This window comes from Pelophylax lessonae (genome assembly GCF_965119305.1).
Source record: "Pelophylax lessonae genome assembly, chromosome: 3".
NCBI classification, from domain to species: domain Eukaryota; kingdom Metazoa; phylum Chordata; class Amphibia; order Anura; family Ranidae; genus Pelophylax; species Pelophylax lessonae.
Window position 1 is genome coordinate 416,367,857 of NC_138770.1, and position 22,725 is coordinate 416,390,581.

General features: G+C 41.7%; 1 protein-coding gene across 3 annotated transcripts in view; it reads left to right on the top strand.

Moving 5' to 3' along the window:
• The window catches only part of PKIB (cAMP-dependent protein kinase inhibitor beta), a 254,423-nt gene extending 235,392 nt beyond the window's left edge, over positions 1–19,031 (top strand). Inside the window, exons 1-3 of one of the 3 annotated variants that reach the window (XM_082249696.1) lie at positions 2,456–2,569; positions 13,849–14,021; positions 18,247–19,029. In XM_082249696.1, coding sequence (XP_082105822.1) covers positions 13,874–14,021; positions 18,247–18,320 — 222 coding nt within the window. In that variant the 5' untranslated portion in view covers positions 2,456–2,569; positions 13,849–13,873 and the 3' untranslated portion in view covers positions 18,321–19,029. Of the gene's footprint in view, positions 1–2,455; positions 2,570–13,848; positions 14,022–18,246 lie in introns of those variants that run through there. The other 2 variants (XM_082249695.1, XM_082249697.1) reach the window with 2 other exon arrangements.
• The last annotated feature ends 3,694 nt before the right edge of the window (positions 19,032–22,725 follow it).

The window sequence follows — 22,725 nt, forward strand, 5'->3', positions numbered from 1 at the left end:
GGGATACATTTATGGACTTTTTTTTTCTTTCTTTTTTTTTTTATTGTTTTTCCTAGTAATGGTGGCGATCAGCGATTTTTAGCAGGACCAAGACATTGCGGCGGACAATTCTGACACTAACCCGTAATACTTTTTGGGGACCAGTGACACCAATACAGTGATCAGTGCTAAAATATGCACTGTTACTGTATAAATGACACTGGCAGGGAAGGGGTTAACATTCAGGGGGATCAAAGGGCTAGGTGTACTCCTAGGGAGTGCTCTCTAACTGTAGGGGGAGGAAAAGAGAGATCTGTGTTTCGGATTAGCTGAAACACAAGATCTCTCTCTGGCAGACCACCACTCTGTCATTCTGCCGAACCGGCGGTCATCTGCTGATTGGCCCCCGCTGTGTCCAATTGCAGCGGGAGAGGCGCTCTGGGGGCACGCGTGCACCCCCCGAAAACCCCTGCACAAAATCACGTACGTGTGGTCGTGGTTAACTAAAACTGGTACAAACAGGATCTGGTGCAGCTGTGCATAGTAACCAATATTGTGATCACTATTTTTGAGGCTAATGCTGCAGCTTTTTATTGCCTTGAAACGCTCGTTTTTAACTATGATAATGTGAGTGAATTTTATTGTTTTTGATAAACATGTTGTTATACAGTAGCACGCTATGAGTATTTGCATGTTGTATGTTCCATTTACTGTGAGTGGAATCTGGATTGGAGAACTCCTGGCTTACCATTATTTGTGTGGATGATTTGGGGATATATTCCCCAAAACTTATTTGGCTTTTCCATTCATTTGGAAGTTAAATTGTTCTGGTAAGCAGATATTCCTTATAATTGCTCTCACTGGCGGAGGACTTTGTAAAGTTGCCTCACCTTAGGCATGTACTTTTTAACTCTTGGATTATCCATTTGGGACACTTTTTTTTTTAAATAATAATTTTTTTTTCTTCTTCTTTTTACATACATTTTAGTTTGTTTTCACTGATTGGACTGTTGCATTGATTTTTTTTTACTCTGTGCTACTTGAAATAGGCTTGCTGCAGAGTCACTATTCACATATATATTGTTATATATGTATTGGTCACTTATTTGGTTACTATGTAAACAAAAAATGCAACACTCATCCAATCAGCTTGTTCAAATAAAGTGTTTCAAAGCCCCCATTCACATCAGCGCGATTTGATGTGAGAATTGACATGTCAAATAGCATGCCAAACCGTAGCCTATTGCCGAAAATGGCAACGGCACTGTCCCAAGTGTTCCTGCACTACTTTTGGCAACTTCGGGGGGCATTTCAATAGACATCTGTGCATGAACCCACACAGATGTCTTTCGAATCGCCCCCGAACTCGCATTGAAATGCAGGGTTTGAAATTGTGCAAGTTCAGCTGAACGTGCATGCCTTCAAACCCACGTTCAGTGTGAAGTACCCTAAAGGCAGAAGTTTTTTTTTTATCTTAAAGCGGAGTTCCGGCCACAAAATTGACATAACCGATTTTGTGGCCATCCGCTTGCTTTTCCCCACCTGAAACAGAATTGGATAGTTAGGATATTTTTTTTTTTTACTTACCTTGTAATTGTAGAAAGAAATACTCACCTGTCTACCACTTCCTCCCTCGGCGGCCGCGGCCCGCGCCGTCACTTCCGGTTTGCAATGATTCCTGGGAGCTGAAGCTCCCAGGAATCAATGCGACGGCACCGGCCCCGCTCGTCACTTCTGGTGCGACGCCGCATTCCCTGCTAAACAGCTTCTGGGCATGCCCAGAAGCTGTGGAGGAATGCGGCGCCGCACTGGAAGTGACGAGAGGGGCCTGTGAAGGCGCATTCTGGGAGAAGAAGATGCAGAAGAGGATGCAGAAGAGGATCGCGCTGGCTTCAGCTGCCCACAACAGAGATGGCAACGCTGGAGAAGAAATTTTATAAGTGAGTATTTCTTCTTGCAGGTAAGTGCGAACCGGGACAGATCAGAGGCTAGCCATTGTGGAATGTACTAGCCCTGACTGTCCCGGGGGTATGTTTATTGAAAAAAATGTTTTTTTGGCCGGAACTCCGCTTTATTAAAACCTTTAGAGCTCCATGCCTCAGCTGAGTTACATAATAACGGCTCCAGCCACTTAAACAGCCAGAGTCTGCGAACCCGGAAGGAAGGCCAGGGGAAGATGGAAGCCCTATCAGTGGTGACAACAGCCACTGGAGGGCTTGGTTCTAAGGTAATTATCTCAAAATGTGAGTATTTCATAATGTGCTCATATGCGATGCATACAAGCACATTATGCCATTGCCTTCCAGTGGATTTTTTTTTACTACCGCTTTAATGATCCTTCTAAGTTTTTTCCACACTTTAACTACATTTGGATATGCAGAAACATGTAGTAATAAGTGTATTTCTCTAAAAAAAGAAAAAAAAAAAAAAAAAAACAAGTAGTTGCACCATTGGGCCTCTACACAGACATGGAAGATGCCTGTGAATGTCTTGCAATAAAAAGACAGAAGCTGGGCAGACTGGCCATTACTCCATTACAATGGCTATACCCCCTCTCTTGGAGTATGTCCTAGATTCTAAATGGATGGAGGTACGGCGAGCTAGTTATTTTTATTTTTCTGAAATGTGCTGTTTGAAGGTAATTACTGCACACAAGTATAAGAGTCTACAGACCTTGGAAAAGAGCTTATGATTGTCTTTCTGCAGATATTTACCGTGGCCTCAAGTAGAGGGAAAGCAGAAGGTAAAACAGACTTAAAGGTTAAAGATGTTTTGTTAAGAAATTAATCATCCTGTTGACCGATGTTGAGATATGGTTAGACAGCTGCCTCGGGTACTTTCCAGTCTTACATTTACCTGCCTTTATACAAAGTCCTTGCTCTTATTTCGCATCCAGCATTTGTTAGTTCTATATTCAGAACCTTCAACATTCAAGGCATGTACTGCAAGCTCAGAGCTATGATTCATTTCCTCCAAAGGTTAAAAACCATATAAAAAAAAAAAGACTGAATGAATAGGATAAATGGAAGACAAAATGTAAAGGAAAAAAAAGAAACCACACTGTTGAGTTATTTTTTGCTTTTGAATGAAATACTGCACTACTGTTTGTGATTTTGTTGTCAAGCCAGCTGACAAATCCCAGGGGCAAAGTGTAGCAGCCCGTTTTGGCTATTTTGAAGGATAAACTGTTGTTATGCTAAGATGCTTTTAGCTTATTCATACACTTTTGGACATGTTTTTTTTCCAAACCTTTACATGCCTTTTTTTTTTAGCTATGGCAGTTGTGCCTTTTGACTTCATTGACTAGTATGCCCATAGCAAATTAGCCTGATTGGTCTTGTAGAGGTTCTTAGAAGCATCAAAGAATGCTTGCTAAATCCATTTCCAATTACTTTTTACTGTAAGAGGTGGGTGTTGGGAGTGGTGCTCTGAAATTCTCTTCATCCTGTCTATATAGACAATGCATGTTAACTGAACGAGAATGTGTATGATTTTGAAGCAATCTCTTGTTAGAAAATACAACTTTTTTCAATAGTATTACCATATAAACAGTGCAGCACAAATAGAATGGTACAATTAAAACAGTAAATGTCAAAGATCCAAACAATGGAAAATCAAAAGCCCAAACAGAAATTGTCCTTAGAAAAGAAGAATCCCTTGGGTGAGAATATCAGGAACACTATTCCTCTGCCTGAATGGGCCCTCCGCCAGCACACAGATTGTTTCGCTCACCTCAATGAGTTGACCCCTGAACTAACAGGAAGGTCTAACACATGAATTCCCACTGCCCGGGGGATAGCAGATGTAAACAGGTCCAAGCCGCTCCAGCGGTCACACATATAACCAGGTACATATGAAAAGATAAAAGATCTAAGTGCTCTCCATAGGATGTAAAAACACACGCTTTATTAGATAAAACTTACACGATCCTCCTCTTGTATCAAGCATATAGTTCCAATATACAAGTTGCACACCAAACGTCTGATCAGTACATTTGGCTCGATTATTTGTTGCTATTATGAACTAAGGTTGCACTGATTGTTTATTTTGTAACTTGTCTCCAGAACTAGTGTCTCCAGTGGAAGATTTCCCCTCTATTACTTTTCTGGGGACAACCCAAAATTTGGGATTTTCTTTTACATTTCACCATCTTTGTCCTTTTGCAGAGATTTTCCCTTCACTTCCTGTCCCATAGCTGAACATGAGGTGAGAGGAAATCCCTGCAAATTAAAAGAATCCCTTTGTGACCGCCAGGTCTACAGAACTAGTGTCTCCAGTGGAAGATTTCCCCTCTCTTACTTTTCTGGGGACAACCCAAAATCTGGGATTTTCTTTTACATTTCACCATCTTTGTCCCATTGCGGAGATTTCCCTTCACTTCCTGTCCCATAGCCAAACAGGAGGTGAGAGGCAATCCCTGCAAATTAAAAGAATCCCATGAGGACCCCCAGGTCACCAGAACTAGTGTTTCTAATGGAAGATTTCCCCTCTATTACTTTTCTGGGGACAACCCAAAATCTGGGATTTACTTTTACATTTCACCATCTTTGTCCCATTGCAGAGATTTCCCTTCACTTCCTGTCCCATTGGTGAATAGGAGGTGAGAGGAAATCCCTGCAAACTAAAAGAATCCCTTTGTGACCGCCAGGTCTCCAGAACTAGTGTCTCCAGTGGAGGATTTCCCCTCTATTACTTTTCTGGGGACAACCCAAAATCTGGGATTTACTTTTACATTTCACCATCTTTGTCCCATTGCGGAGATTTCCCTTCACTTCCTGTCCCATTGGTGAATAGGAGGTGAGAGGAAATCCCTGCAAACTAAAAGAATCCCTTTGTGACCGCCAGGTCTCCAGAACTAGTGTCTCCAGTGGAGGATTTCCCCTCTATTACTTTTCTGGGGACAACCCAAAATCTGGGATTTTCTTTTACATTTCACCATCTTTGTCCCATTGTGGAGATTTCCCTTCACTTCCTATTCCGTAGCTGAACAGGAGATGAGAGGAAATCCCTGGAAATCAAAAGAAGTTCGGTTCAGCCAGAACATCCGAACTTCCCGAAAGTTCGGCCTGGATTTCAGTACTTCAGAACTTCAGAGGGCCTCAGTAGAAGTCCAGTGCCGACGAAACGCATCAGGGCGTGAGCACGCGGCCATTCTGTTCATACCAAGGACATCCCAGAGGATCCCCAGCATTAACGCCAATTGAGTCCAGGCAACATCGCGATCAGGTGGCTGGATCACCTGTACCGTGTGGCTCAGTGGGGACAACGTTAGCAGCGGGAGGACCGGGTTTTGTGCCTTGGATATGTTGTTTGCATAACTACATCCGATTCCATGTGAGTGTGATTCTAACCTTTTAATAAAGCCTTGTTTGTACATATTACGCTATGGGTATCTGTTCCCCTTTTATGTGAGAGGAGAGGAGGAGGTGCTGTCTATATCCCTACTAGTTGGAGTGGAATCCTGAGGGGATCGCCATCCGGAAGTGGATTTGTTGAATAAAGCGCTACACCCTAGCGTTAAGGGTTCGTGTTCACTCTCAAGGGGGGGAGCACAGTGGTGAGGTGAAGGATATGGTGGTTGCAGAGTGATCAACAAAGAAGTCTTGTGTTTTCACCACACAACGAGTTTTCTATGCACCCAATCTTTCGTGTGACTTTACCCTGAGAATATCATGGACTTATGAACTTTATGGCTTTATAACAATCCACTACTTTGTTAGGCTGATTTCATTTTGCCATACACCCTCAACCTCGTCAGAGGCTGTCTTTAGCGCTGCTAGTGTTTATGTGGGCTGAGGCTCTTGTATGCACCTTTTTTTATGTATATATATATACACCTAGACATATATAGGTGTGATAGGAGCGTAACTATATTGGTGTTAATTATTTCATTAGCACAAGTAGTGGTTTCTGCTCCTTTCACACCTATATATGTGCAGGTGTATATATACATACATGGGTGTGTGTATATATACCCCCCTTTACACATGTTCAGATGTCATGCCTGACTCCAAACATGTGCTCAAAAAATCACTATAGACGTCTGCAGCCAAAAAGCAAGCTGACAGGGGCAAAGCCATATTACTGCAGCGAAAGTGACTTCAGAGAAACTAGCTTTTCTCTATAGCGGTCACCCTGATATGGAAGGGTTTGGTCACCCTGCCATAGCAGTCACTGTCAGTTCACCCTACACTACATTACAGTCACCCTGATATGGAAGGGTTTGGTCACCCTGCCATAGCAGTCAGTTAACCCTACACTACATTACGGTCACCCTGACACTTCACACTTTCCCTACAGAAACTACATTTTTGCATCTAACTAAAGTGTAAAAGAGCACCCTAACTACACTAGATATCCCTTTCCTCACACTAATAAATGCTAAATGACACTTTTAAAGTAAAATTAACAGAACTGCTTCCACTCTCTTCCATGTCCCTGTATAACAATGCTAGGAATTTGGCGGGGGCTATCTTGTATACTGGGGGGCGTATTCACTAATGATTGGGCTATGGACTCCCTAGTCACTCCAATCACATTCCTAGCATTCTCCTGTCCCCTCGATTGGCTTTTGCTAATGGTTCTGGTCCAATCACAGGCTTTTAAAGCCCATTTCCTGAACCATTGCATTTTGGTCGGTTCTGGTTGCCGAATTCCGAACTTTTTCAGCAAAAAGTTCTAAATTCGGCCGAACCTCGAACACCCAATGTTCGGGTTGAACCGATGGTCGACCCGAACCGTTCGATCATCCCTAGTGACCACCAGGTTTCCAGAACTAGTGTCCTGAGTGGAAGATTTCCCTTCTATTACTTTTCTGGGGACAACCCAAAATCTGGGATTTTCTTTTACATTTCGCCATCTTTGTCCCATTGTGGAGATTTCCCTTCACTTCCTATCCCGTAGCTGAACAGGAGATGAGAGGAAATCCCTGGAAATCAAAAGAAGCCCTTGGTGACTGCCAGGTTTCCAGAACTAGTGTCCTGAGTGGAAGATTTCCCTTCTATTACTTTTCTGGGGACAACCCAAAATCTGGGATTTTCTTTTACATTTCACCATCTTTGTCCCATTGTGGAGATTTCCCTTCACTTCCTGTCCCATTGGTGAAAAGGAGGTGAGAGTAAATCCCTGCAAATTAAAAGAATCCCTTTGTGACCTCCAGGTCTTCAGAACTAGTGTCCCCAGTGGAAGATTTCCCTTTTATTACTTTTCTGGGGACAACCCAAAATCTGGGATTTTCTTTTACATTCACTTTCAATGATAATGGTAAACATGACAAATGGAGAGGGTGAATCTTCCTATTTTTTGGGGGCACATACAGCAATAAAAACTGACAGGTGTTCTAATCCATTTCCACGCTATCCAAGACTAAAAAAATATTTTGCCTTTAGTTTTACTTTAAGCTGCTTCATATGCTTTTGTATAATACAACATACTTCTTTGCTAAATATTAAGCTGCTCTCAGCATGATGTGAGCGTGTGGTTAGACTATGGACGTTCATGAATTTACAATTACTAGGCAGTAAATTAGCTTTAAAACAAACTCTCATTTAGATCACTAGCTGCAGGCACTCTGTAGCAATTTATCCTCAAAGTTCAGGCAGAAGGTACATTTAAATGAAAATAAATGCCATAAAATGCATACAGGGAACATTCTATAGAACAAGCAGACTTTGCAATACAGCATGATTTCACCTCTTTTTTTTTAAAGTGGGACTTCACTCTCTCAGTCAACATTAACTATATATAATCCATATGCCGCTAGCATTAGAAAAATAGATAGGAACGTATATTATATTTAGCTATTTTAAACATTTTATTTTACATTTCTTCAGTTACTTCTGTATTTCCAGGCCTAGGCAAATCTTACCACATGAGTCTTCATGAGGGTAGGATTGGCTTTGTCAGCTAAGCCTACCCACCTGTCTGCATGCGTGAGCTAAGGGCAGATGAATTCCAGGAAGTAAATGCGACATAAAACATGTGCCCTTACTCAAAAATTCTGGGGGGATGTATTTCAAAGTGATTTCTCAGTAAAATAAAGTATGAAGACATGGATACAAGAGTGAATTAGTTTTGTATATAATAAATGAATGAAATAGTGTATGGCTTGTGGTGCTCAGATGCAGTGTAATTCCACTTTAAGGTGTTTTGGGTTATATCTGGACGGACTTACAGAGTGCTCTGTGTCCTTCATCTTTTCCTTTCCCATCAAGAAGTGCAATGAGGTGAAAAATAAATTAAGTTGACTTTGCACTCTTTAATGGGGCAATAAAACCTCACCTGATTGATTTAACTTACTTCTAGGAATTGCCTTTTAAAATGAAGATGGTATAGCGGGGAGTAATACTCACACAACCAACTACCTGTTTAGTAGCTTCATTAAGAAAATTGGCAGTAAACAAAACAAAATGGTGCACAGCAAAGGTACGTACATTTGGCCTGACTTTATTAAGGGTGAAATTAGTTTACATACACTATATTACCAAAAGAATTGGGACGACTGCCTTTACATGCACATGAACTTTAATGGCATCCCTGTCTTAGTCCATAGGGTTTGATAACAGCTTCAACTCTTCTGGGAAGGCTCTCTGCAAGGTTTAGGAGTGTGTCTATGGTAATGATAATAAATGAAGTTGCGCTATAACCTTATGAACATTATTAGATGAGTAATGTCCATATAGAAAATAACAGTGCTTAAATAAACAGTAATTTATTAAAAAATATATAAAACATGTTGCAGTATTGATGTAAGCATATTATATGTTGTCGATATATAAAAACATCAGTGCTGAAATCCACAAATAATATCCTTGTGATTTGAATCCTTATCATTCAGTAAGCTGTTTCCCTCCTCAATTGGCAGATTGATAGCATGGCTCCCGCTCCTGTCAAACAATTCCAGTGACAAGGGATCAGGGAGCAAGGCCACACAAGTGCCCCTGTGGCAATCAGTTTCCTATTGGGGACACCAGCAAGAGAGGAGGAGCCAGGAGTGCCAGTGGGGGATCCAAGGAGAGGGGGATTGGGGCCACTCTGTGCAATTTTGTTGCACAGAGCAGATAGGTATGACATGTTTGTTATTAAAATAAAAATCCTTTACAACCACTTTAAATCAGGTGCAAATGTGAAGTCAAGTATTTTTTTTTTTATTACATATACAAACGTTAAGACTGCAGTTTAGATCATTGAGATTTTTCATATAATCCATTTTCCATTTTGTTAATTTTATTTGAATGAAAATTTTCCTTTTTTACTACAAACATTTTAGTGTTTTTTTATACATCTTTTCCATGTGTTTGGTAAGAGAACTCCCTTTCTTCTAACCCAGAAACGTCTCTAATTTCTATTTGTTAGATCTCCTTATAGTTTTTGTTTGTATTGAAAAAGACTGTTTCAGACTGTTTCAGGCTCAGGGAATATAATGGTCAGTGGATTACTATGATTACAACTGAGCTGTATCCTTCTATATAAAACAAATGTCAGTAAGCTAGGACAAGCAGTGCTCAGGCAGGTTACATGACTCATGCTGAGTCTCCCTAGGTAGCATACATCTCCGGAACTAAAGTCTAGCGTCTACCATTCATTGGCTAATTTCTATGGAAATTTTAACGTGGTATCTAGGCAGCCAAATGTCTCACACAATAAATGCCTTCAAAGTTAGCTGTGTGTACCGTGCATCTACACAAATGCTCACAAATCCAGTACCTAGACAATACATTAAACTACACACATAAATTGCATAGAATATTTGCATGATGGTTTGGTTAGGAGCTTATTTCCTAAACGTTCTACAATATATTTTTATAGTACCTAATATGCTAACATCATTATGTTCCTTACAATACATTTAGTCATATGCAAATAGACATTGTTGTAATGTGTACATATTTTTGCAAATGGATGTAGATGTAAAGTAGATCTAAACTGAGTCACTAAAATGTCATATAATCTTTACCATGTTATTGCAACTTCATGAGTCATTTTTAATATTATAAAAGCATAACTCCTAACTGTCTCTGATTTCGAGGGACTGTCCTTGGTTTGGAACAAAGTCCCTCTGTCCCTCTTTCCTCTTCATTTGTCCCTCATTTTGGTCTGATATATATTGCCTATTTAACCACTTACCGCAAATCGACGTAGCCCTACGTCAGCTGCAATAATTGGTTGTACCGGGGTGATGCCTGCAGCTAGAGGCATCATCCCGGTACCATTTTTTAGAGCCAGTGGTCGGCTTTCAGGCAGTAACAACCAATACAGCTCGGGAGCCACTCAATCGTTACCCCAGCGTGCGGGAGGGGATGCCCCCCCTCCCGCCACCCTCCGACCAGGCGGTTCCGTCCCACCGGGAGACCCAAGCAACCAGCCGGCACATCCACTGGCTTGTTGGAGTCACAAAAGCTCAGCGGGGGAGACCACTGTACTAACATTGGATTGTTAGTACAGTGGCTCCGACCAGAGCTGTCCGTTTTTTTCATTCAACTCTCTGGGTTGAATAAAAAAATAACTAATAGTGTTTACTAGGCTGTAAACATAAAGTACAGTACATTCCGCGTGCATTAGAACAACAGCAACAAGTTCTTTAAAGTCTTACAGATATTCCTATTTCGGAAGCACCCACAGCACAAGTAGAAAAGCCCGTCCCCTGCCAGCATGCACCCTTGTTTTCTGTGTGGACAAAGTTTCTCTGCAGGAATCTGACATGCCCACTGTTGAGCCAGAGCTAAAGCTCTCCAATCAGCAGGAAGCTTTGAGGTAGGCAGGGTCTATATCTGCAGCGTGCTGGCAGGCTGTGGCTGCTTTCTAAAGAAAATAAACTGTAAGACTTTGCACACCTTTTGTTTTTAATGTGCCTGTATTTAACTGATTTAAGCTGAAAGTTCAGTTGGGCTGTAAATCTGAAGCTTTCTTTAAAATAATACCTGATAAGGTCCTTGTTTCTGCAATTTCGGTTATGGGGTGACAACACTCCTGCCTCCCAACTGCAACCTGCATTGTCACCCTGCTACATGAGCTGTCAGTTAAGACTATACACTAGAAAATAAGCTACACTTTCACATAATAATTGTACCTTTGTCCTACTGAATATAGATACTCAACTTGCAATTTGGGAGGCACTATGGACTTTCACAGCTAAACATAGTTTACAAACACATTTTTTATTATTCAAATATACTGTGTATAAAATCATTGGTACATTAACCAAACCAAAAAATTAGCTAAAACATATATTGTCTCCTTCAAGAAACTGGACTAATCACATATTACCTCACTGAACAATGGGGAATCTATAGTTGCTGTTTAGCCAGTCTTGTCTCTACATGTTTCGCTTGGTAACAGCTTCCTCAGGAGTAGAGCAGACTTGCAGGCAGTTCACACTGCCATATACGAGCTGCTGGGAGTGTCAATACAAAGTTAAGGACACCCCCAGATTAGTTTGCATATCGCAGTGCTAACTGTCAATTCAGACAGGAATCGGATCACATTACGAAAGTATTCACCCCCTTGAACTTTTTGACCTTTTGCCACATTTCAGGCTTCAAACATAAAGATATAAAACTGTAAAAAAAATTTAAGAATCAACAACAAGTGGGACACAATCATGAAGTGAAACTAAATTTATTGGATATTTCAAACTTTTTTAACAAATAAAAAACTGAAAAATTGGGCGTGCAAAATTATTCAGCCCCCTTAAGTTAATACTTTGTAGCGCCACCTTTTGCTGCGATTACAGCTGTAAGTCGCTTGGGGTATGTCTCTATCAGTTTTGCACATTGAGAGACTTTGCCCATTCCTCCTTGCAAAACAGCTCGAGCTCAGTGAGGTTGGATGGAGAGCGTTTGTGAACAGCAGTTTTCAGTTCTTTCCACAGATTCTCGATTGGATTCAGGTCTGGACTTTGACTTCGCCATTCTAACACCTGGATATGTTTATTTGTGAACCATTCCATTGTAGATTTTGCTTTATTTTTTGGATCATTGTCTTGTTGGAAGACAAATCTCTGTCCCAGTCTCAGGTCTTTTGCAGACTCCATCAGGTTTTCTTCCACAATGGTCCTGTATTTGGCTCCATCCATCTTCCCATCAATTTTAAACATCTTCTCTGTCCCTGCTGAAGAAAAGCAGGCCCAAACCATGTTTGACAGTGGGGATGGTGTGTTCAGGGCAATGAGCTGTGTTGCTTTTACGCCAAACATAACGTTTTGCATTGTTGCCAAAAAGTTCGATTTTGGTTTCATCTGACCAGAGAACCTTCTTCCACATGTTTAGTGTGTTTCCCAGGTGGCTTGTGGCAAACTTTAAACTACACTTTTTATGGATATCTTTAAGAAATGGCTTTCTTCTTGACACTCTTCCATAAAGGCCAGATTTGTGCAGTATACGACTGATTGTTGTCCTATGGACAGAGTCTCCCACCTCAGCTGTAGATCTCTGCAGTTCATCCAGAGTGATCATGGGCCTCTTGGCTGCATCTCTGATCAGTCTTCTCCTTGTATGAGCTGAAAGTTTAGAGGGACGGCCAGGTCTTTGTAGATTTGCAGTGGTCTGATACTCCTTCCATTTCAATATTATCGCTTGTACAGTGCTCCTTGGGATGTTTAAAGCTTGGGAAATCTTTTTGTATCCAAATCTGGCTTTAAACTTCTCCACAACAGAATCTCGGGCCTGCCTGGTGTGTTCCTTGTTCTTCATGATGCTCTCTGCGCTTTAAACGGACCTCTGAGACTATCACAGTGCAGGTGCATTTATACAGAGACTTGATTACACACAGGTAGATTCTATTTCATCATTAGATCATTTAGGTCAACATTGGATCATTCAGAGATCCTCACTGAACTTCTGGAGAGTTTGCTGCACTGAAAGTAAAGGGACTGAATAATTTTGCACGCCCAATTTTTAAATTTTTTATTTGTTAACAAAGTTTGAAATATCCAATACATTTCGTTCCACTTCATGATTGTGTCCCACTTGTTGTTGATTCTTCACAAAAAATTACAGTTTTATATCTTTATGTTTGAAGCCTGAAATGTGGCAAAAGGTCGCAAAGTTCAAGGGGGGCGAATACCTTCGAAAGGCACTGTAGGTGTGAACACCCATGCGATCTGATTCTGGTGCGGACCAAAAAAAGGGTCCTGCACGACTTTGGTCCAAATGCGATGCAAATTCAGCCATACAATCTGTACAAACATCACATGTGATTTGCAGAGCAGTGCGGTGCAAATCACATGCGATGTCTGACATCGCTATAGTGTGAACCAGCACTTAAGGTTTACATTTTATAGTCAGTGTATAAGACGACCCCCTCGATTTTTGGGGGATGTTTTTAAGGTTAAAAAGTCAGCATATATGGTATTTGTATAATAAAAAATGTATTTTTGAACTATATTTAGCTGTGTGAATGTACCATAAAAGTCCATAGTGCCTCCCAAATTGCAAGTCGAGTAGATTCAGGACACTATACACTGTTGTGCTGACACTCATTGTGCAGGAATGTACAACGGTTGTCACTATCAGAAAGTCTGCCCTGAGCAGAACATGCAGAGGTCACTGAAGGTAGTGCATGTAGACAGAAAGTGGTTGCAAAAGGGCCGAAGAAAAGGGATGGGGGGGTTGAAAGTACTATTGCAACAAATGATAAAGAAGGGATGAAAACAGTATTTTATTAACAGGAAAACACATAATTGTTTTTACACAGTGCTTTAACAAAATAAAAATGTCACCCAAAAAGGGTTTACAAATATTTTAATGATTTCAGTATTTGGCAGAGTTTCTTATATATATTTAGAACAACCCCAAATAGATCATTACTTTCTTTATTAATATATTTTGTTCCATCTAGCAGCAGTCTGACTTTGCCCCTTGTCTCTTACAGATGTTGCTATGAATAGAGGTCAGCAATGACTGATGTGGAGGCTGGGGTCACAGATTTTGCAACATCAGGAAGATCAGGTCGCCGCAATGCCTTACCGGACATTTTGGGTTCTCCAGCAGGAGCAGAAGCCACTGATCTACCACAAAAACTAGCAGAGCTCTCTGTATCTCAAGGTAATGTCTTACAATATAGGTATTAAATCAAATGTCAATCAGGTATTAGTAAAATGTCCTTATCTACATCTGTTCTGCATTAGTTACTCAAAGTACTGAAGCAAGAGGATCATCATGATAGCCAGACAACCAGCATTTGCAGAAGGAGAAACCAGCAATGGCAACCTCTGTACTTCTCAGAAAGAAATGTCAGCAAAGCAGGTTGAACTTTTCTGTAATAAAAAACCCAACTTAAAAAATATCAGTTGACAGCTGTACTAAACCAATTCTTAGTGATCACTCACGGTTGCTTGAAATGCTAAGAATAGCAGGAGACGTTGCTATTGAAATTGACATCTCTTCTGTGTACTGAAAATGCCAAGGACAGCAAATGTAAGAACAAAAAACAACTTCAGTCCAAGTCTACAGGACGTTTCAATTTGTAATCACTGCTTAAATGTACTATGTCTTCCCTTAGAAAGTCTAAACCTTTGAAGATTGTAGGAAGGTGTTGGGTAGCAGTTTGTAGTTGAAGGTGGCACTGTGCCGCTTTATCATAATGGCAGAAAACCATTGGGAGCTATTTTGTTCCTTATTAGGGGCTCCAGACTGGCCATCTTGGGGAGGTCGAAATGTCCTGTTGAATGTCTAATTCCTTTGAGGTTTGGGCAGCCATCTTGACACAAAAGTGCTTAAATAATGGTTTCTGCATCTTTTGGTGTCTGCAGTGTAGAAGTAGGTCAGGGATAGAGCCCTGCTTATTAAGGAGAGTATAAGAGCAGTGTTAGGAAAAGGTATTTGATGAGGAGGGAAAGGATACACGGGATGCCTTCTGCTAGCTTCTTGGAAATGTCTCCCACCATCAGCCAGATTACATGCAAGGACTTTAAGGATATTAAGTCAACCCAGTAATCTGGATATCTTCTCCAAGAGAGAAGTGCTTTTTAGGGATTCTGAAGACTGTAAACTCAAAATATGTTCCCACTGAAAAAGTGCCTTGCTGACAGAGATTACCCTTCTTCTTGAAGAAGTGTGTAACCTACAACATATGTGATGCAGTTTCCATACACTACCTTATTGCTGATATTTCTACACCATAAAATAATGTTTCAGTACCAATGTGTGTTGACTTCCCCCACTTTTTGGGTAAGCTGATTAAGCCCTGCCGATATAAGACAAGCAGAGGTAAAAGAAAAGTAACCATTATTGTATTTTGGCTCACAGCTGCAGGTCTTGTTCCCATTACTAACTTGCTCTACCCTGATCTGCACTGCAAGTGTAAAAAAGTAGATTACCTTCTTGGTGCCGGTTGTACGCAAATATGAATCCTCTTGGTGCCGAGTCCTTTATCCGCGTGGGGCCGCATATTTGGGTGAATTGCTGCCTATAAACCGTTTCTGAGAGCGTGCGCTGCACGCTCCCAACACAGTTACTGTCGCCTAACCGAAAGCTCCCGATCACTCCTTGCGATCGGGAGTTTACTGACCACGTGACTGCCTCCCGGCATCATAAACCTCTTAAAAGGTCAGGAGGCATCAGTGCTAAGAGGTTAAGGTATTGTCAAGGGGAGTACTGTGATCTCTGTGAGTAATAAATAACTGATACACTTAAATATTTATTAGCTTCCATGCAATTTACATCTGATAATTTTTACTTTACTATTAATCATTATAATAAATGATGGGAAGGATATTAGGTAAATGTTAGCAAACTAATCTGAAAATGTTGCCGTTAAATATTACTGCTACTGTGTACCATAACCATTATGCTCCATAAAAGAGTGGGCATTGTTACACTTCCTAGTCTTTTCCTGAATGTCAAGCTTCACCATGTCCTTTAAAGTGGTTCTAAAAATCAAAAAAAAATTTAACCAAGGTAAAAAATGGCCCACTACATGTTATTCTACGTCTACTAAAACCCCAAATACTTACCTTAGTCCTTTCACTTTCCAGCACTGTGCCAGTCCACAGCAGTGCTGCTCTCTCTTCTACTTCTCACAGGACACACAGACAGCAGCTAGACCCATAGGCTGCTGTTGCTGTCAGTCAAATCATTTGAGGAGGGAGCGTGGCTGAGCTACATTGCCGGTGTGTGTCTATAAAAGCACACAGCCTCTCTCAGGAGTGCTCCCGCATGGATGCCCCAATAGCATACAGCTTACTGAGGGGGCACTCAGAGAAAAGGAGAAGGGAGAGTGCTGGCGGGGGACCCCAGAAGAGGAGGTAAGGCACCACTCTATGCAATAACATTGCACAGAGCAGGTTAGTATAACATCTTTTTTATTTTAGGAGAAAATAAAAATTATCCTTTGGAAACCACTTTAACAAATTGTAAATCAGCAGTTCAAAGTGTATCTAAAGTACATTTTTTAATTTGTTTTCTTTAGGATGTAGAAATATTAGAGCCCCTTACAGATTTATAGTGTGTACCCACTGGGGAAACTTACCTTCCCTAATTATTCTGTTTAACATTGTTACTTTGAAAGTGAACCATTGGGCATAAAGTGATATGGAATTCAAAATGTTATGGCTGTTGCTGTTACAAGAGGCAAGGAGTAATCTTTCAGGGTAGACATTGTTCGTATAACAGCTGTCTATGGTGGATTTACCCACACTTCATATATATTTCCTTTTACTTTCTCTTGTGTTTTCCCACAGGAAGATAGAAGTCTCCCAAACAGGATACAGATGACATAATAAACGCTAGAATGGAATTTTAACCATTCTCTACTCAATATAAAAAAAAAATTGACTTTAGATATTTTTTTACATCTACAAAATCAGAGCCCTATGCATAAGCCATTGTGCATCAAATAGAAACAATTAACTGACAAAATGTTAGTAATCATGCTCATTAGAAAAAGTATGGGAATCCGTTTTTTTACCCAATCATACTTACCTAGCTGGATGCAGCATCGGTTTTGATGCTGCATCTGTCCCCCACTGGCTCTAAGGCTGAGAACTGGGCAATCAAACAGTGTCGATCGATTGGTTCTCACAGCTCCCTGAGCAGAGAGCTGCTGACTGTCAGTCACCGCTCTCTGCTCTCCCCCCACGCTGCCCCGTGCTCACTGGAGCACTAAGCTGTAGAGGGGGCGGGAGCCAACAGGCTCTCAGCGGGTCACTGAGAGGCTGAGCCGGGTGCCGGTCCAGGCATGTGGGTGGATCCGGACTCCATTGTCATGATCTTGCTTGAGCCTGGACCGACTCTGTGATGTCCGCTTACTGTCTGCTAAAAACGGGTCACAAGAGTACAAAACTACCTGCATTCCTGTGATCCACAGGAAAAGTACAGCCAAACGGGCTTTGGCTGTACTTCTCCTTTGGCCCTCCAGCTGTTCAGGAACTACAATTCCCATCATGCCTAGTTATGTCTGTGAATGTCAGAGATTTACAATGCCTCTTGGGAATTGTAGTTCCTGAACAGCTGGAGGGCCAAAAATTAGACACCATTGCACTAGTTTAAAAAGACTTTTGCTAAAGTGTTACTAAACCCACAACAGTAAAATTAGTTTGTATATGCAGTAAAGCAAGCTTGTTATTCTAACTGTAGAACCTAAGGGGTTAATCCTTTGCATTGTGTAAAAAGGCTGTCCCTAATACATCTGTTGATAGTACAGCACCTTAGGTGCACTCTGCACATGCTCAGTTTGGTGTGTATTGCTAGAGTGTTTTTTTTTTCTTGGGAGGGTGCATGTGATCAGCGCAGGGCCAATTACCACTGTCCAGGCAGAGGGTCAGGGGTCCTGCAGCCTCAAAGGACAATGAGAGTAAAATGAAAACTCTTACAAGCTTTAACCAGACACTGATAGAAGTCACAAGACTGCTATATACTGCTGATGAGAAAAGGTATTTAGCAGTTTATATTTACTAAAATAATTTCATTTCCATGTTCTGTGTACTGTAGGAGACCAGATATAGTGAATGCAGGGTCCTGGATTTAGTAACACTTTAAAGTGGTTGTAAAGGCACAAGGTTTTTACCATTCTATGTGTAAAGTTTAGTAACAATTTAAAAGAGGACTGCATGTTAAGAAAAGGTCTAATACTTACCTGTATCACCACTGAATTTTACTCTATAAATGAGCAAAGCTGATTAAAAAACACATTCAGGATATCTCATATACCTGGTTCCTCACTTCAGTTCCATCTGCAGGACCCTCTGCCTTTGCTGTATCCTGCAATGAGAATTTGAATACTTGATAAATAACTTACCTAAATTTTAATTATTTTACTTTTTTTTAATAGATGATGGAGCAGGAGGAGGAGAACCTTCAGGAGAAAGTCCAGCTGAAACTCCAGAAGAAAAATCAGATACTTGAACGTGATCCTGAATGGGAAATGTATTTTGCTGATCTGCTGTAAGCGGCAGCCTGTGCACGGACTATGCAACATATTCATGTGGGAATGATATATCTCTTGGTACTCAGCTCTCTCGCTGAAATATAGAAATATATTTTCTACTCTAGATGGATATAGTCTAGGTGTGAAACACATGTAGGAAAGAGCTATATGACAAAGAATGTTACGTGGGTTATATTTTAAAAAAGCACGTTTATTGAAATCTCTAAACATAAAAGCACCAACAACTGGAGGACATATACAATATGTTTTGTTATATAGGAAAATGGAACAGTAAAGATTTGTTTTTGAGGACAGCTAATCAGGTGTTTCCTGACTTATGTCACCATGTCTCGCACCTATAATTTGACTTGTTATAAACCATTGGAAGAATTAGGTCACCCTATGATACTGTTCCAGCTATTTGTCTTTGCAAAATAGGAAGAAAAAAAAAAAATCAAGGCAACCAATGTCTCAGTGCCTTATGTCATTCATTTTCTATGTGACAGTTCCATAACCTAAAAAGTGTCTAGGGAAAAAAAAAAAAAAGTCACGTGAAAGGTTGACAGAATTAGTAGCCAGCAACCAAGAGCTGCATTTCTGTGCGTTACTTTGTCCAACACTGTAGCAATGTTTGTGACTTCAATCGTTCAATATGAAAATAAAAGTGATATTGGCATTGTTGTGGATTACTTGCAATTCTGAAAGTGTCTTTTATGGGGATGAGAGATGAACCATGGCTATTTTTTTTCTTCTTTTATCCTGAACGTGTTTGCCTAACAGGATTACAGCTATAAATAAAACATTGATTTATAAGCCAGATGAACACATTTACATGAGGCATTTATAACCCAGCTGGGAGTCACATTCTGTGCAGTTGCTGTACATCTGCTAATAATTCAAAATACAATATGCCTAGAGAAAATGAAGTGGAACATGGCACTTTATTATGTAATGACAGCATTGTAGTCCCAGTACATGTATATAACAGATGTACAGTCAGCTAAAACGTCTGTTACCAGGAATAACCTCAATACACTATCTTTCCCAAGCATTTCAAAAGCCATGCAACAGATTCTAACCATACTTTATCCACTTTAGCTCCAGGAAGTTTTTACCCCCTTAATGACCAGGCCATTTTTTGCGATTCGGCACTGCATTACTTTAACATTAACACCGTACCCAAATATAATTAATGTCCTTTTTCCCCACAAATAGAGCTTTATTTTGGTGGTACGTGGGGGGTTCTTTACTGTTAGAGCTACAAGATTGTGGAATTCTCTACCACAAGAGGTGGTTTCTGCGGGAAGTATGGTGGTTTTCAAAAGACTCTTAGACGTACATCTCAAGGATCAGAACATTCAGGGGTATGTGAGATGATTACAGTCACACACACCTACACAGGTTGAACTGGATGGACTATTTTCTTTATTCAACCTCACCTACTATGTAACTATGTAACTATGTATTCAATCACCTCTGCGGTTTTTAGATTTTGTGCTATAAACAAAAAAGGAGTGACAATTTTGAAAAAAAAAAAAAAAAACACAATATTTTTTACTTTCTGCTATAAAACAATCCCAATAAAAAAAATTTAAAAAAATCTATTTTTTTTTTTACCAGTTTAGACCAATTTGTATTCTGCTACTAATTTTTGGTAGAAAAAATCCCAAAAAGCATATTTTAAATGCTTTGCGACTTTGCGTAAAAGTTATAGCGTTTACAAACTACAGGATAGTATTTTTTTGTTTTTATTAGGCCTGGAAGTGCTGCATTCTGACCGCCCTCTGTGATGGTGGTAACATTTCCACCATTTTTTGTTTGTACGGGGGGTCTAAGTACATTGCCACCCAGTACTGGTCCTTGCCCTTTATGCTTTTTATACGGGGGTCCCCCTTAAAACACTGGAGCATGAAGGCCCCCATTCACACTAAACTGGAAGCGGTGTAGTGGCCTGGCTCCAGCTCATCATCCAGGATAATGTTGTCCTCGTTCTCCTCCCCCCATCCATGGACAACACCAGGGATCCCAGAAAGGTTTAAAGCATGCTCTTCTTGCTCCTCCTCATCCGCCCCGGCACCATCCTCCTCTGACTCCTCTTCAGACTCCTGTTGTTGACTTGTCTCAGATGGAGTAGCACCCCCTGGGAATTCATCCAACATTGCGACTTCCTCATCTTCCTGCTCCTGCTCCTCGACGGGTTGATCAATGACACAATGCAATGCACACTCCAGAAAGAAGGTGTAAGGTACAATGTCACTGATGGTGCCCTGGCCGTGACTGATCAGTTTGGTGATCTCATCAAATGGCCGCAGAAGTCTGCATGCCACTGGCGAGATGAAAAAAACCCAAGCTCCCCAGAACCTGTCGTGCCGCAGAGTTCGTACAGGTAGTCGTTAACTGCACGTTTCTGCTGGAGCAGCCTATCAAGCATATACAAGGTTGAGTTCCATCACGTCGGGCAGTCACAAATAAGATGCTTAACGGTCAGGTTGTGTCGCCACTGAATGTCAGCAAGGCGAGCCATGGCTGTGTAAGATGTTCTGAAATGGCCTGAGATTTACTTGGCCTGCCGCAAGACGTCCTGGACCCCAGGGTATTTGGCAACGAATCGCTGCACGACCAAGTTCAGGATGTGTGCCATGCATGGCACGTGTGTAATTTTGCCCTGTTTCAGCGCGCTCAGCAGATTGGCACCGTTGTCGTACACCACTTTACCAACTGTCAAATTGAGCGGTGTCAGCTGATCTGCCTGTGAACACAAAGCTGAAAGGAGTGCAGGACCAGTGTGGCTCTTGGCTTCCAGGCACAACAGACGCAGCACAGCATGGCAACGTCTCACCTGGCATGTGAAATAGGTTCTGGGGATCTTGGGCGATGCACAAAAGGAGGAGTCAGCCAAAGAGGAGAGGGAGGATGGAGTAGGAGGAGAAGAAGAAGAGGCAGGCCTGCATGCAATCCATGGCAGTAAAACCAAATCTACACGGGTGCCACGGGTTACGTGCTTGACTGTCGTCAGAAGGTTCACCCAGTGGGCAGTAAAAGTTATATACCTTCCCTGCCCATGTTTGCTAGACCATGTGTCTGTGGTCAGATGTATCTTGGTACCAACAATGTGTGCCAGAGATACATTCACTTGCCGCTGAACATGGCCATACAGCTCTGGAATGCCCTTCTGCGAGAAATATTTCCTGCCTGGGACTTTCCATTGTGGTGTTCCAATGGTCACAAATTTCAAAAAGGCCTCCGAGTCCACCAGTTGATATGGCAGTAGTTGGCGGGCTATCAGTTCCTACAAGCCAGCAGTCAACCGTTGGGCAAGAGAGTTATCCGGCGTCATCATTTTTTTTCGCTCCAACATTTGGGCCACGGAAGCCTGCCTTTTTCCAGAACAACATGAGGATGGCATGATGGAAGGTGGAGTGGAGGACAATTGTTAGGAGAGAGGAGAAGAGGAGAAGGAGAAGGAGAAGGAGAATAGGCTGGACAGTGAGAGCCTGGAGTGTGTCTTTGTGGGTCCTGACGGCATTGCTCCGACTGGGCTCGGTGATGGGAGTCCAGGTGCCTTTTTAAGGCGGTCGTCCCTAGGTTAGTGTGAGGCTGCAGATGGCAACACTATTGTCAGCAGTGGACACATTAAGAAAAGCCCACACTGCGGAGTCATGTGCTGGCGTCCTGGGAGCGCCAGATGTGACCGTACATGGTTGATTGCTCGCTCCTGATACATTAGCAGTCTGCTTTGTCCCTCCTGCGCAATGTAACTTCCCTCTGCTTCTCCTCCCTTTCTGCTGGTCCGTCTCTCCCTCTGAACTCCCCTCCTCTTCCTCTCTTGTGGGCACCCACGTGACGTTCATAGACACGTCATCATCAATGTCACCTTCCCCTCCACTAACATTAGAGATCTCGGAGTAGGCAGCAACAACGGGGACCAACCTCCTTGGGCTGATCTGGGTACTGGCGTCACACTGCTGAGTGGCGGCTGTTGCAACCTCCTCTTCCTGATCCAATGCCAATAATGGCTGTGCATCGCAAATGTCTTGTGATGGATCGGAAAATAATTCCAGTGACTCAAGCGGAGGGTATATGGTGGTGGTGTTGGTGGTGGTGTCTTTGGGGGTGCACACAGCAGAGAGTGAAGAGGGTGCAGATAGAGAGGATGAGGAGGGTGCAGAAGAGGAAGGCTGAGTGAGCCACTCAACCAAGTCTGGTGCGTCCTTTGACGTAATCGAACGCACCTTCTGAAACTTCACACTTTGGCTCCGGCCTACTATTCCTGCCCTACCCCTACCACCACCACTACCACCACCACTAAGGGCCTGCCTCTTTCTCTGCCTGTCATTTTTTAAATTACCCTGTGACAAAAGTCTCTAGAGAAGCACAGTATAT